General features: G+C 31.8%; 1 protein-coding gene across 1 annotated transcript in view; it reads left to right on the top strand.

The window, feature by feature from the left end:
• The window catches only part of DGKB (diacylglycerol kinase, beta 90kDa), a 554,412-nt gene that overhangs the window by 71,788 nt on the left and 467,434 nt on the right, over positions 1-15,190 (top strand). The window contains exons 3-4 of the mRNA XM_004676734.1: positions 3,797-3,817; positions 13,341-13,494. Coding sequence (XP_004676791.1) covers positions 3,797-3,817; positions 13,341-13,494 — 175 coding nt within the window. The remainder of the gene's footprint in view (positions 1-3,796; positions 3,818-13,340; positions 13,495-15,190) is intronic.

The following is a 15,190-nucleotide window of genomic DNA, read 5'->3' as shown; positions in this document are numbered from 1 at the left end:
TCTAGTTTGGTAGATACAAAATGTTGTGGTAACTTTCTAATCCAAAAACTCTTTGCCATGAAATTTATATCACTCTATTGTATGCTTGAAGGAGTGCAGATCATTTACCATGTAGTGTTAGTTTCCTTTTCTAGATGTCTAAACTGGTTTAGATAGAAAGGGAGAGAAAGTGTCAGACTCAACCTATCACCTACAAAATTTAACTTAAATGAACACTGGGGTAAGGCTGCATAATTACTTATTTCAAGAAATTGGTACCTTGACTAAAGAAATATCCTGGGCTGGCTTTATCTTGTCTATCACTTTAAAGACCAAGGTTGGACAATAAAGGGAATTTCTTCCCCCTGTTTTATATTTATTTATTTTATACAATATATCTTTATATCATTCTTCAGTTTTTACATTTTTTTTCATCTTAGTTGTCATCTTACCAGTAAGCTGAAAATTTCCTAAAATTCTTTCCTTATTAAAAACTTCATGTGGAATTGGTTGCTTTTGAACAATGTGCTTGAATGAATACTTTCCCCTCTTAAGTCTTTATTAAATGATCTTCTACTTAGTATAAGTAAGATATAAATAAGCACAATAGAGATGGTACAGTTTAAATGCTATGAGGTTTTTTGTTTTGTTTTTTTTTTTTTTTTTGCTTCAGCAGAAGTAGTTAGAGCTGTGTGGATTTTGAAACAAGCTGCTTCTTGCAAAGGACACTTTTGCTGCATGAATATTTCTAACTATCTAGACAGATTTGTTTGCTGACTAAGATGTCATCTGTTTTTTGTTTATGATTGTCATTGTGTTTTTGAATGTTTGCAAGAGTACACAGTTTTTGGTTACCCTTTGTAATTATATGTTTCTGGGATTTATAGAACCTACATTTAGTTCTTCCCAACCCAGTATCTAAACCCCAATCTCAAAACTTTCATATTGTTTTTATTATTTCTTTTCTGTAATTCTCATCATTTTAGCTATTTTTTTATATCATGTTGTCTTATTATCTCTATCAACTGGTGAGTTATTATATTTTTAAAAACTCTTTAACCTAGCATTTCTTTCTGAAAAATAAAGAAAAAAAAACCTGTTCTTTCACTACTGGGAAAAAAAAAAATAGGGCAATTTAAAGCCATTCCCTATATGGAAAAAATGCAGACATCTGGCCTATATTTTCCTCACATTGTATTTTCCTAGACACTGTAAAGTGAGAAAAAATGTTGGCAGACAAATTTGTAAAAATGAAAATCTCAAAGAACAATAAAGCACAGTGGGAAAGGTAAAGATTACAACTTTACTAAATTGCTGAGAGACACAAAAATATCATTAACATCTATATTTCAACCCTACCTGAAAAAATCTTTTATCTAATTTGTACACAGGGAGAAACTGGCTTTTCTGTTTTTGTTTTTTTGTTTTTTTTCCTCCCTAAAGACAACTGCTGGCTCTGACTTCATGGTAATATAATCTTATTTGCAGAGTAGTCCCTTTGCTTCCATGATTTTTATACTTGAAGAACTCTCAGTCTTACTGATAATTTATATTTTCTTATAGATTACCAGTTGATATATACTGAATTTATGGAGGTAATTACTAGGGCCATGATTAGACATACATATGTTAGTCTATATCTATAAATGCACAGAACTCCTTGAAATGCATTATTTAAATAATAAACAGTTGAAAACACAGAGTTAGATTTCATTATAACTCAAAGTAATTCCAATTTAGCAGCAAGCCACTCTGAATATTAACACTAATGGGAATTTTTCCTCCAAGAGAAAAATTTAAAGTTTATTTGACCTTTTTAAGCGCTAATATGTATTTTACAAAAGTCAGTAGAGAATAGTCATATTCAGTTTTGAGAAAGAACTCTTTAAGGACTTGAAGTTTTCTTTAATAAATGACCTTATCAAGTTTATAGGTGGCTATTAAAAAATATGATACGAAACAATCCATCCTATCAACTCACATGTGAAACTATCAGTCTCTGTTTCTAAATCAAGTTGAGCCTAAATTTGTTTGGAAGGTATGACTACATATTGATACTAAGCTATACAAGAGTCATCTAATCTATCTGTAGAACAAATAATCCTTTGTTTTCTGAAATGAACATAGTTTATATCCAAATAAACAGTATTGGTAGAGAAAGAGAGCCTGAATATATCTTAAAATATTTTCCGCTTACAAGCTAAAACTGCCTAAATGGTGTGTGTAGTGTTTGGGTTTGGTTATCATTCACTTGAAATACTGAATTTTGAAAAAAACTGCATATAAAAACAATATAAAAAAGAGGTGACCTGTTGTCTACTTTAACAGTAAAGAAACATTAAGTGCATATGTGATGAATTATTTAAAGTGAGTACCTATGTTTTAGAGACCATTTGGTAATCATTTTTTGAAGAAATAACAGAATCATAAACTATAATTCTAAGCAATAGTTCTACAGATTCTATAAGAATAAAACTTTTTAAAAATGCTGAGATTCTCCAAAGAACAAAATTATCAAATTTTTATTAATTATTTAAATATTTATTTGTATTTATTTATGCATATAATAATTGGGGTACAGGGATAAGATGATTCACCAGAGATAGAGTGTGGAGGAGAACAGACAGATCAACTAAAATACACTGCTAAGGGGAGCAGTGGGTGAGACAGGTCTGCTGTGCCATGTGGATAACCTCCAGGCCAGGAATCAAACTCAGGCCTCAGTGATGTTGGTGCTGAAACTTAATCCTGAGGCCACCAGGAAAGCCCAACATCAAGTTTTTTAAAAAAGAAACTCATTTTAAGGAAAGTACAATGACTTTTTAAGATTAACAAGATAGATTCACAATTATCACTTTGAAAGTCTAGTTGTTTAGAGTCCCAAATTTACTTTTCTCACTTCATTGGCAAAGTCATAGAGTAAGAGGGAACACTTTGGGAGATGAGAAGAATAAAAGGGAGGTGTTTCATTTATATTGGGTGACTTTGCATTGCTATACTGTAGTGCAGTATACATGAGTCATGCCTAACGTTATTATGTGAACAATACAAAGAGCGTAACTAGTTTGTAGTAATTGACATTAAAGCACTATAAAGACACCTCAGATACAAATGAGCTCACGAGAGTAGAGGAATTTGATAATATGAGAATGAAACAGTTTGGCATTGCATGCACATATTTGTTCGTTGGTTTGGAATTTTCATTTGTTTGTTGTCTGTCCTGGGTTTCACATTTGATTTTCAATTGTACCAATAATAGCTAAAGAGGTTAGGAGAATATATAGGAAAAAATATTTATTTTTAAAGAAAGGTATGGAGAGAGGAATATTTCATTCTAATAGAAGAAGACATTAGGAGTGGAAAGTGTGTATTTATAATCTAGTATATCTGTATGTGGACTCATTTCATGATTTTCTCTAAATATTTTAATCATATTTGTGTTCCAGTTAGTCCTCACCAATTAGAGGTGTTTGCTTATTGTATCCAAAAAAATGGCACATTCACTGTTGCTTAATTTTTAGCTTGTATCAGAATATCCTGTGGGTCTGACTAAAACTCAGATTGCTGCCTGCCCTCTACCTCCCCTTTGTTTTGGATTCAGTATTTTGGGGTTGGTGCTCAAAAAATTGTATTTCTATCAGCTTTACAGTTGATACTGATGCTGTTTCAGAACCACATTTTGAGACCATGGATGTAGGGTATGTTTTAAAATCAAACAGTAAATTTGACCTTTTAATTAAATTGTCAGAGATACAAAATAATGAATATAAATTATCTTTTATTAACACATGTATTCTTTCTTTTCTTGCATGCACAGAAACAAGACATTCTTAACCAAGTAAGATATTTTCTTTTCTATTAAAATCTGTCTTTTCTTGATTCTGACAAATCATTAGATTTCTTCTCATCTCCATCACAGAGCTGTAGTTTGTACCAGTGCAATTCATCTATATGCATGATTATTTATAATGCTCATCAATTTATAATTGACTCAAAGTTTGTTTAATCAAAGTCTCAAATGGAGAAACTAGTACCTTAATGGAATCTAAAATAATTGAGAGGGTGGTCTTTAGTTTTGTAAATGCTTGAGTTTAATTTTCTGATTTGAACAAAATATTGCCACCCCCTAATTATATTTATTTAATGAAATATAATTTATTATTTTACAATAGGTTATAAAATGTAAGATTGCATTTAAATGCAAATGCAATTGGTATTGACTTTTTTTTTTTTCCTTTTTGGTCTATAATACTGTAAGGTTTATGAGTAAAATACATTTGGAAAGTTGTTGATTTTTAACTTCCTGCAAAAAGGACTAACTGATATTACTTCAGCCACACTCTCCTAAGTAAATTCCATTTTACAAGCTAAGTTTTAGTCTCATAAGTCAGTTGGACAAATTGAAATTCAATGCATTTTTGAATTCTTTAAAAGAATATTTTTTATCACATTATTTCTTACCAAAATGCATGAGTCAAAGCCATAATATTGCCTCCCTTGGACTGACTGACTGCTTACTGGTAGCTTCTTATTCTAAAGTTTCTTAATAGTTTTATTGATCATACACTCTGTAGTTTCATGCCCAAATATCACAGTACAATTGATTACATTAGAATAGTATTAACTAACTAACAGATCATACATATTATAGCCTCCTTGTATGAGAAAAAATTGAAAACAACTCACAGACTATGATGACTTTTGGCAGCTTGGATTTCAGAGAAACCTATTAGCTTCCCCAAGGTAAACCACATGGATTTTTATGATATTGGGAGGCACCAACTCAGAGAAATGGCTTCTTTTAATGTCTCCATTGACAGGTCATAGCCATTAAAATGATTAACAAACACACCTTTATACACAGCCCGAATCTCCACCAGAGGCTGACTGACTACTGGTGACTTTTTAGGGGGTCAACCCAGTTAGCAGAATGAATTTCTTCTTTCCTTTTCCTGGCTCATCATTCCCTCTGTATATTTGTTTAGTGGGCAAGCAATGTCTTTTGCAGTAAAAAAAGAACAAATTAAGGTGAGACTGTTGAGGGTAACCAAGGAAAAAAAGAAATAGGCCATATGTATCTACCTCAATGTGTTCTCTGTCTATCAGTGTTCAATGACTGTAGGATTGTCTCTTCACATATCCTGTCAGCAGATGAGCCTTGACCCATGGCTGACTTCTATTTTCACAGCTCCCTGAGTGTCTCTTATCTTTGCATTAGGTATACTTTTCAGCACTTTCTGTTAACGTGTAGGCCCTTTACATTCAGAAAAGTGAGTTGCTTCAGTCTCTTAATGAGAAAATTGGGAATTCAGAACCTATATTCTATAGTGCTGCTGCCTAATGTAATATTTTAAGTGACTTTAACAAGGATATTGACACTGCTATAATTATTAGCAATGATATAAACACCCTTTTATTTAAGCTATAATTGTCCTCCTTGTACCAAATTCAACTTCTCCCATTAAACAAAGCATCTGGAAAGTCTAATAGAGAAAATCTGGTCTTGGGGTCCAACTGAACTGAGTTCAAATCCCACATCTGCCACAAATTAGCTATTCTTGGACAACCTACTGCTTTTCTCCTAGTCTTATTTTATTCGTCTATTAAATAAAGAGAATATTGACCTGATTGAGTGCTAAAAGAGTATAAAATAATTCATTCTGTGTCTGACACATAGGTGTTCCACTCTTTAGAAGCAGTGACCATCCCACTACAGAAACCAGCATGATTTCATGCAAAAGTTCTGGAGTATGTCTGAAAGGTGAATATGAGGCACCCTGAGAGACACTCCCAATAATCCCATAACTATTTTCTTAGATACTCAGTTTCTTCATTTATAAAGTAAGGAACTAGAACTCTGATGTCTTTTTCAAATCTAAAATAATTTCCGCTTATCATATGGTATGAGTGGAGGACATGGCATGTGGTTTACCCTCCCTTGCCAAGCTTGGCCTCCATCCAGATAGCTGTCCTGGTAGCAAAAAGATTGTTTTTGTTGTTGTGACTACATCTGACAACTGCATACATGCCAGGACAGTTAGTTAGCAAGGAATGGAAGTAATATGTTCAGCAGTATTTTGCTGCTCTTCCCTATTACTATCAACACGATTTTCATCATCTTCTACTTCTTATCAAATCTATAAACAGAACACAGTTTTGCAAACATAACTCCAAACTGAATAAGATGCCTACCACAACTTCGTGTTAGTAACTTGATATTGACTAAGTAATATTATTGGAATATGTAGTAAATTCCCTTACAATAGTTCTTAGTTTTTATACCTTCATATTCAGAGAATTTCTTTGACATCGAATGGGACCCTCGTGGCAGCTATTGGAATGCATAGATATTTATGAGATTAATTATTTACATCATAATTAAATCAACTAAGGTAGTTTCATGCAGATTTCTAGTGATTGCACTGAGGATCAACAGGATCAACTCTAAAAACTTGTAAAAACCAGAATGTCCTATACCTATCAACACATTTAGAAATTAGAGAATAGATCATCTGCTACATCTTATCCTAAATTGAGAGTTTAGATTAATGACTTGACTGCTTCATATGGCTAAGTAATGTCTGCTACAGGTGATCTGTTTCTTCCCTTAACTTTCTATAATAAACAGAGGAATGTAAAGATAGGTAAAATGCAATTAGACTCATTGTTTCTACCTGCTTTCTCTACATAAGAAGGTTAAAAATAAACTTAAATATACTTGGAAAATAAACTTGCAAATCTCCTAAGTGTAATGATAATTAATAATAATAATAATAATAACAATAACAACAACAATAATAAATAATTATGTATAATAATAAAGACCAAAATCGAAATATTGTGTTTAAGCACTCTATTAGATCATTCATTATTTAACAACATTTATTAAGTGATTTCTATAAAAGTTAACAATTGGTTAGAAGAAAAAGTGATGCAGTGAACATCATGTGATCTCCTTGCACTTCTCCAAGGACAAGTAGATCAAACAATTTACGTTTTTGCTGAACCTGAAGATTATTTTTAAAGCTTGTCTCTTGTTCTTGCTTATGTGTTTTCATTATCAGGAATAGTTTTGCTTTTGATTAGAATGCAAAAAGAGCTAGGGGAAAATAAATCTAGGGATTTGAGTGGAAAGATTTAAATTTTGTGGGATTTTTGTTATTTCAACTATGTAGAGGAAACTATGAGCAATATTTTTAAGATCATCAAATTTAACTTCCCAATTAAAAAAATAACTCCAAAGGTAATGCGGGAAATAAATTTGAGTAGGAGGCAAGGCCAGGAATGAGTTATGGGAACAGTCCAACTAAGTGGTGAAACTGGGACTGCCAGAGCATAATATTGGAAGCTGGGAGCAGACTTGAGAAACACTTCTGATATATGGTAAGAAGAATAAAAGGCTATGACTGGAAAGGTGTATAAAATGGTTATAAATTTGCAGTCGATTTAGAATTTTCAAGATTAACAGCTAAGTAATAGTTATAATATTTCTTAAATAATTTTTAGCTTTTTTTTTCTGAAATGGTAGAATTAGGGAAAGAAGAGTCAATACATTATATTGATAAACTGGTAGCAACATGTTTTAGACTTTCTGTGAATGTTGGTGTAATCTGACTGTAAAAGTATACACTGACGAACCATAACATAGAAGACCATTGAAATTAGATATTTTTATGTGCTCAGGACTAATTGGTACCTGTTAACCTAAGGCAGTTAACTTTTCTGACCCTTGGTTTTCTTGTCTAGAAAAACCAGCAAAAATATTAGTAACTGCTGCTTATTGGGTTATTGTGAAGATTAAAATATAGCATACAGCTACATACATAGAGTCATTTCTAGAACATAGTAGCATTCAGATTGTTTTCCCATAATATGCAAAAATCTTTAAAAATAATTTCTAATTTCTTTTTCCTTTAATGGATAATAAAACACATCATTGACTATAAAGATTAAAAGAAAAGATTAGAGGCTTTATAAGGTTTGGAATAAAATACCAACTAAAGAGGGAGAAAAAAGGGGGAGAGTGAAACATTTAGTACAAAAGAAACTATAGAATTGCATCCCAAATGCATCTATTCTATGCATAATATACATGAGACATAGTGTCTGGTCATCTTTAGTATCAAAGAGTGTCAAGCTAATAATTTTATTTTACAAGTTGCTGACAAAATGCTTCATCTTATGGAAATCTTAAGCCCCCAAAATAACTAATATTTCCTGATATATTTGTAAAATTTCAGGTCCTCACTCTTGCATACCAATTGAATATTTTCTCGTTTCCTATATCTTTTCTACTTGATGTTTCTCCCAGCACTAACCGTAGAAATATGGGTCTTAAAAACACCAAACTTATTCATATTATAAATTTGAAAATCTTGGTAACTGTTATTATTGGTTTTATTGATAACTTTGTTATCATTGGTTTTATGCTATTGGGTTTTAATTTGCTACAACTTGACTCTAACACCATAAGTTTTTATACTTCAAAATAATCACATTTTAGATGTGTTACATGAAAGACATTTCTGCTGAGGTTTTTGTATTTATTTTATATTGTAAATTGTTGTATTAACTCACCTAAGTAAACTTTCTCTCTTTGTACATTGCCCACAAAGATATAATTGAATGAAATTTGGCTATCTTTTCTACCCTGGTGTCCACATCTCAAATATGTAATGAGGATCTATAATATAAAAGAAACTGTGAAACATTAGATAATCCCATGTTGCACTGTGACTTACAGTTTTGCAGGAAAAATTATAATTCTAAATCTGCATGCACACATGTTGGCATGAAAAGAATTAATTGTCTTGCAAGTTTTCTTTAAATATGATCATACCAGTAAACAATAGTTAATGGCTGACATTACTAATGAAAACTGCATATGCATTGTTGTTCAAAGTATCTTTATTTGCTTTATTTTAAAAATAACTCTAGAGTATTTATGTGTGTGCTTTAGTAATAGTTCTATCTGTCCTAGTGACAATACTAAATAATTCAGTAATATCTAAATTCTAAATTAAAATGGATTCAAACTGATACATAAAATTAGATACAGATCCTTGATTACAAAACATACTGAAAATCATAATAAATGTTCTGTGTAAAATATTCCCAAAGCATTATTTGCACTTAGTAAATATTAAAATAACTTCCATTATTTGTTATTCTTGTCATTTAGTATCTTTTATTAAAAAATATGTTTCTAATTTTCTCTCAACTGAGTCTCTTAATGAATGTGGGTTTCAGGTAAACTAAGAATTAATAGTCTGTGTTTATAAGGGAGTAAAACATTTTTCATCTGTCAAAAGTAATTTTTTAAAATACCAGATTTTCATATTTTCACCTTTTCTAATTAGAGTAAGTTTCTACATGGAAATTTCAGGGACAATTAAGTAGCTCCTGAAATTTGAACTTATGAGCAATTAGTTATAGTACAAGATAAGAATGAAAATAAGATATTTCAAATGCAAGTTTTTGAAGATATTTTAATATGAAAAAATGTATATTTTAAATCTCAGGGAGTGAGCTGTGCTGCATGTTAATTTACACATCAAGTTCCAATTTAACATTATATTAGAAAGCAAAATGGAAATGATGAAAAAAAATCTGACTGGTGGTACAGATAATTTCATTTGATCAAAGTTCTTGTACAATATTTAACACAAGTATTTTATACATGATAGGTACTCAGTCAAAATTTTTTGAGAAGTAAATTAATTTCTTTGTTCATCACGTTAGCTAGTTACTTAGTCTATAGCTAGTTATTGAATGCCATTTATTAGCTAGCTGTGCATAAAAGTTTGTTAGAAAATGTGGAAATAAAAAATGAACTGTTTAATCTGATGCAAAATAGTGTTATTATAGTTATATGATCCTCTGCTTCTTATCTGATCATGTGAGTTTTCCCCTGCAAACCTTCTAATCACTGTTAAAGCCATAGCACTTTACTGATGGTCTTATACCTAGCTAATTTGCCCTAGTCTATATGCCATCATAGATCTTATCTTCTATTACACTAGTCCTCATGAGCTTCTCATGAGCTTCTATAGAAATTCCTCTTAAACAGGACCATCTTACGTCTCAGGGCATTTTCACTACCTGCTTTGTCAATCTGAAATATTGTTTCTTTATATACCAGTAACATGCTTTCCTTAATTTCCTTTAAATCTTTATTCCAAAAACAGTTTCCTGATTTCCAATCATCAGAGTCAAAACTTTGTCTCCTCCCAAATATATAAACCTCTTCTTTAATTTTTCCACAGCACTTATACCAACATGCATTCTACCATTAGTCTATTAACTTTGTTATTTTCTTATTCCCTTTATTAGAAGATAAACTCCACAATGGGAGGATTTTGCATATTTCAGTAACATCTTTAGCCCAACACCTAGAAAAGAAATGCAGTACAATGTGGACATACAATGAACGCTTGCTGAATATAGGAAAAATCTCATGCTGAAACTGCCAAAATAATGATAGAATGACGATATTTATTTTCATTCACTTTGAATCTACTTGGATGAATACTAGTTTTATTTCTTTAGCATTAATAAGCATTTCGAAACAAAGACTCCAGATGGTCGGATATAATAATGAAAGGCATATAGAAATGTGTTCTGTATTTGTGCCAATTTGGCAACAATATCTGAGCATTTCGCTCAGTCTGTATTCTTTGCAGATTCTGTTATCTCCCTAAATAGTCTATGACTTTTCCTTATGGGGAAAAAACTGAAAAGGCAATTAAAATTGTTTTAAACATTGTATTGTGTGTATCTCTGAGTTTATAGTCAATCTTATTTTTGGACACTCATTCAATTAAGTCCCATCTAACTTTTATTCCCCCTTGTTTCCATTTCATCAACCATATAAATGGTCTTATTCTAGTTAAAAGATACAGTATTCAAACACCAATTTTAATATTCCTACATGAGCAATAGTAAATCTAACACTTAAATTTGGAAGTTTCCTGTCAAATACATATAGAATGAAGACATTGTTCATTAATGAGAAATGCTTCCTAATTTACATTATGTAGAATTTTAGAAGAGATGAGAAATCTATAATAAGGAAAAAGGGAGCTAAATTAACTAGGAAAGACATTAAAGATTAAGTTCTTCACAAATCAGAAACACTGAAGCTGCTATTTTGCAACATTTTAAGCTACATGTGATGACAAAGAATGTAAGAGAAAAAGAAATTTGAGGAAGAAGTTCACATCACAATTTATTACCTTAGTAATAAGCATGATGATATCAACTTATTAATATCATGTAAGAGCTAAGGAAATTTTCTTCCATTCTTATGCCTGAAAAGAGGCTTTTATTTTTGTAAAGTAAGATAATTTGTTTTTAAATGCCTGCTCTCTAAAAACAGTAATTTGCCAGTGTTGTCTGATATAGAACAATTATGGCAAAATGTCAAGATACAAAAACTACAGGTTTGACTTAGGAAATTTGTAGTGTGTGTTCCAGCTTTTAGTCAAATAAGCAAATTAAGATAATAAAAAATCAAACTAACCTCAAACCAATACTTTTATTTATTTCTTTATTTATTTTAAAAGTCATGTGTCCAAGGATATATGCTAAGTTTGTTACACACATTTATTATTATTTTAAGGCAGCAACCCTAAAGGCTGACCTTACTCTAGACAGCTTGAACTGTCAAAGGCAAAACTAGATTATTTTCTACTTACTGACTAAAACATTTGAGGAAGTTCAGAATGTCTTCCTGAGAATGGAAAAAAAGATGACAGAGAAACATATTCCTGGATAAGGGGGATGCTATACATGTATGCTCATTTTTTCCTTTTGATTTGTTCTTTTTCTGGTTTTTGTCATTAAACCACAGATACTGATTTTAAGGAGGTTTTCTGGGTTTTATAAGTCTCCATAAAGAGCACAAACTTGACATTTGGCAGACTTTGTTTTTAAAAGAGCAGATAAATTTATTGTCCTAAATCAATCAAGTGGCAAGTAATAGGTACTGTAATAAGAACTAAAATCATTTTATTTTAAAGTCCTTGTTTTTCTTTTATTTAGGTGGTTGGTTATTGTTTTTCTGTTATCAATTTAAATACTTTTCTCTAAGTGGTTATTTAAATATAATCATATGCCAAATGAGATCCAGATAAGTGTAACAGTGTCAATTCTTTATTCTTTTTGTTACCAAAATTCTAAAAATAAAAAACACCTCCCCCAACAACAGACCACCTAATGACTTAGTAAATGCATATGCATTTACTTATAAATCTAATGCATAAACATTTAAGGTAATATGATTTTATGGCTTATTCTTCAAATAAGAAGCTTATTTGGAATTTCTCCTAACAAATCAAGGGGTAAGTTTTGTATTCCCACTTATAGGTGGAAACGTTGAGGGACAGAGAATTTATTAAATTGCTCAGGAGTCTGACTTTAAAACAATACTTCCAAAATCAATTATGTTGCCAAACACATATTAACTACAAAAGACTTAGGGCACAAAAAGAAGAGTGAGTATGAATAACCTTGCTCTGAGTACAATGATTATGAAGATGTTTGTTACGTATATTTTGCAATAAATTTAACTTGTGGTTCTTCACAAACATCAACCATATTAAGCATTATCTTATTACTCATTCATCCAACTAAGTGTGGATTGCTTTTGTATTTTGGAAAACCATCTGTAAGTGTCACCCTACATTCTGAAACAGAAGCCAGAATCTAAGCTACCAACTGTTCAGAAAATAAAATGTTTAATGTGAGGTGATCTGGTAGAAGAATGGAGACAATGCTCTCAAACCAGCCTCCCAAGGGGTGTGGCTTTAGGCAATATTTATGGGATTCCAGAACAAATGTAGCTTGTTCAAATGTAGCTTGTTCTTAGTGTCTAGTGGAAACTTTAATGCTAGTAACTTTTTACCAAACAGTCAAAAGCAATATTCAGCATTAGAGAAAAAGGAAGATGAGAATTACCTTTATTTACAGCACCTGACCTCATGACTACATCATGGCCAGTTTACCTCAGTCGTCTGAGTGAATTATCAATCTCTTCATGGGGCTGGGGATATTATTCCCAATTTTCAGATGAGAAAGCTAAATTTCAAAAAGAAAAAAATTTAAAGTCATACAGATACTGTGGAAATAGACATGTCTGACTGGAAAACTGCCTTTCCTGTAGTACCAACACAGGTAAGACATACCTATCTCATCACCAGTGTTAGCCTATAGCAGGCCAATCTATTTCTCCTTAAACAGATTCCTGTGTAAACATGAACACAAAAATGTGTGAGGCCATATCTACTACTGATGATTTTGAACTTAGCACAAGCTTAACATTGCCTGGATCTTAAAATATAGGTTTCAAATTTCTTTTTCAGACCATAGATTTTGAAGGTTTCAAGTTATTTATGAAGACGTTTCTGGAAGCTGAACTTCCTGATGATTTCACAGCACACCTTTTCATGTCATTTAGTAACAAGTTTCCTCGCTCTAGTCCAATGGTAAAGAGTAAACCTGCTCTCCTTTCAGGTGGTAAGTTTAATTATTTACTTTAAAACTTATATATGGTAAAAATTTCAAAGGAAAAATTGGTATCAAGTTTTTCATAAGAGATCATTGGCTTCAAAATTGCTTGTATTTCAGGATTTGTACTTTCACAATAAGATTATGAAAAGTAATTTGTTTCCAACATAGTATTAGCTAAACATTAGAGAAAAAATCTTATCATAATCCATCACTTGTCATTCAATATCTTTGAAGTCTTAATTTAGGTAATAAGTTTAAGAGCTATTTTTATCATCTATAGAAAGAATTCTTTTAAATGACTAGATAAATGTAGAACTTTATATCTGAAAATGTGGTCATAAAGATATGCAGTTATGTCTTGAAAACATAATATCAATTGTGCAAACTATCATTATTCTCTTACATTTTACATCTAAGTCCAGAACTATCTTAATTATCTCTTAATTAAATTTCTGTCACCATAGAGATGATAGGTACTCTCATTATGGGTAGCTATTTAAAGATGTCAGTACAATAATACCTGTCACTAATCGACACCCAGTTAGGAAAACAGAAAATCTTAATATACTCCCCTCAAGAGTACAGAATAGGGTATTGGATAACTGTTGTGGAGGACTGAAAAAACAAAGAGGAAGACTGAGCCAATGCAGAGGTAAACCACAGGAAGCATGTGCTGCTTCCAGAAGTTTGAAAGAAAGGCCTCGTGGAGCTGGGGTGCAGGGTTGTTGTCTGACAGCATTTTGTGGAAGGAATGCTCTTTCTGGCAGTTTTGGCAACTCAGGAACTCAACGAAGGGTCTGCAGTCCTGGAAGTCAGACTCTATGAGCCTGACCAAGGTTTGTATATGAACCACTGTGTGATCCTTCAAAAGAAATAAACCTAATGCTACTGGACTCACTTGCTGGAGGCTCAAAGTCTAGAAGGTTGTAAGAAGAGCATCTTGATTATTAAGAATCAACTCCTTTTCCCTCCTTCCTTCTCATATCTCAACTGTGCCTTCCTGTGAACCCAGGAGATAGCTGAGTGAAAATAGAGAAATATAATAAACAGCAGCTTTACTTGAACCCTGATCTCAGGACTCTTTTAAGAGTCCTTAAAATTATTGAAGGCTGCAAAAAAAATTTATTTTTGTGGGTGATATTTAGCACTATTTACCATACTAAACTTGAGAGTCAAACAATAATAATATTCAACATGTTAAAAAATGACATTTTGATAAAATTAACTATAGCTATTTTCAAAAACAAAACAGTGAGAAGAGTCACATAATTTTACATTCTTGCAAACCTCTGTAGTATCTGATCTCAAAGAGGGTCATATTTGCTTAGGTGTTTCGGTTGCCAATAGTATGTCATGTTGCCTCTTGGAGACACCAGGATACACTCAAGAGAGAAGAAGCATGAAACAAACAATCAATATTCCTATTCACCACTGATGTTATTTTGCCCTTAATAATTCCCCTGAAAGGCTGTCAGTGGTGGCCAGGGGCTAGTGGCTAGTGGCCATTCTCACTGTCACAAAAATGTGGACTGTCTTGAATGTGGACTCAGAAATGAGAAGGAGTTCACAAACTGGCTCTTCAGTAATAAAAATGTTGACACATATATTTAAGAAATAGTTATAGATAAACCTGTTCAATCGGTATAGCTTCTACTCTTTTTTTTTTTTTTTTTTTTTTTTTTTTTTTTTTAAAGATTTATTT

This window comes from Condylura cristata, unplaced genomic scaffold (genome assembly GCF_000260355.1).
Source record: "Condylura cristata isolate star-nosed mole 26May11 unplaced genomic scaffold, ConCri1.0 scaffold00005, whole genome shotgun sequence".
NCBI lineage: Eukaryota > Metazoa > Chordata > Mammalia > Eulipotyphla > Talpidae > Condylura > Condylura cristata.
Note: the sequence above shows the minus strand (reverse complement) of the source record. Positions and strands in the feature narration are given on the sequence as shown.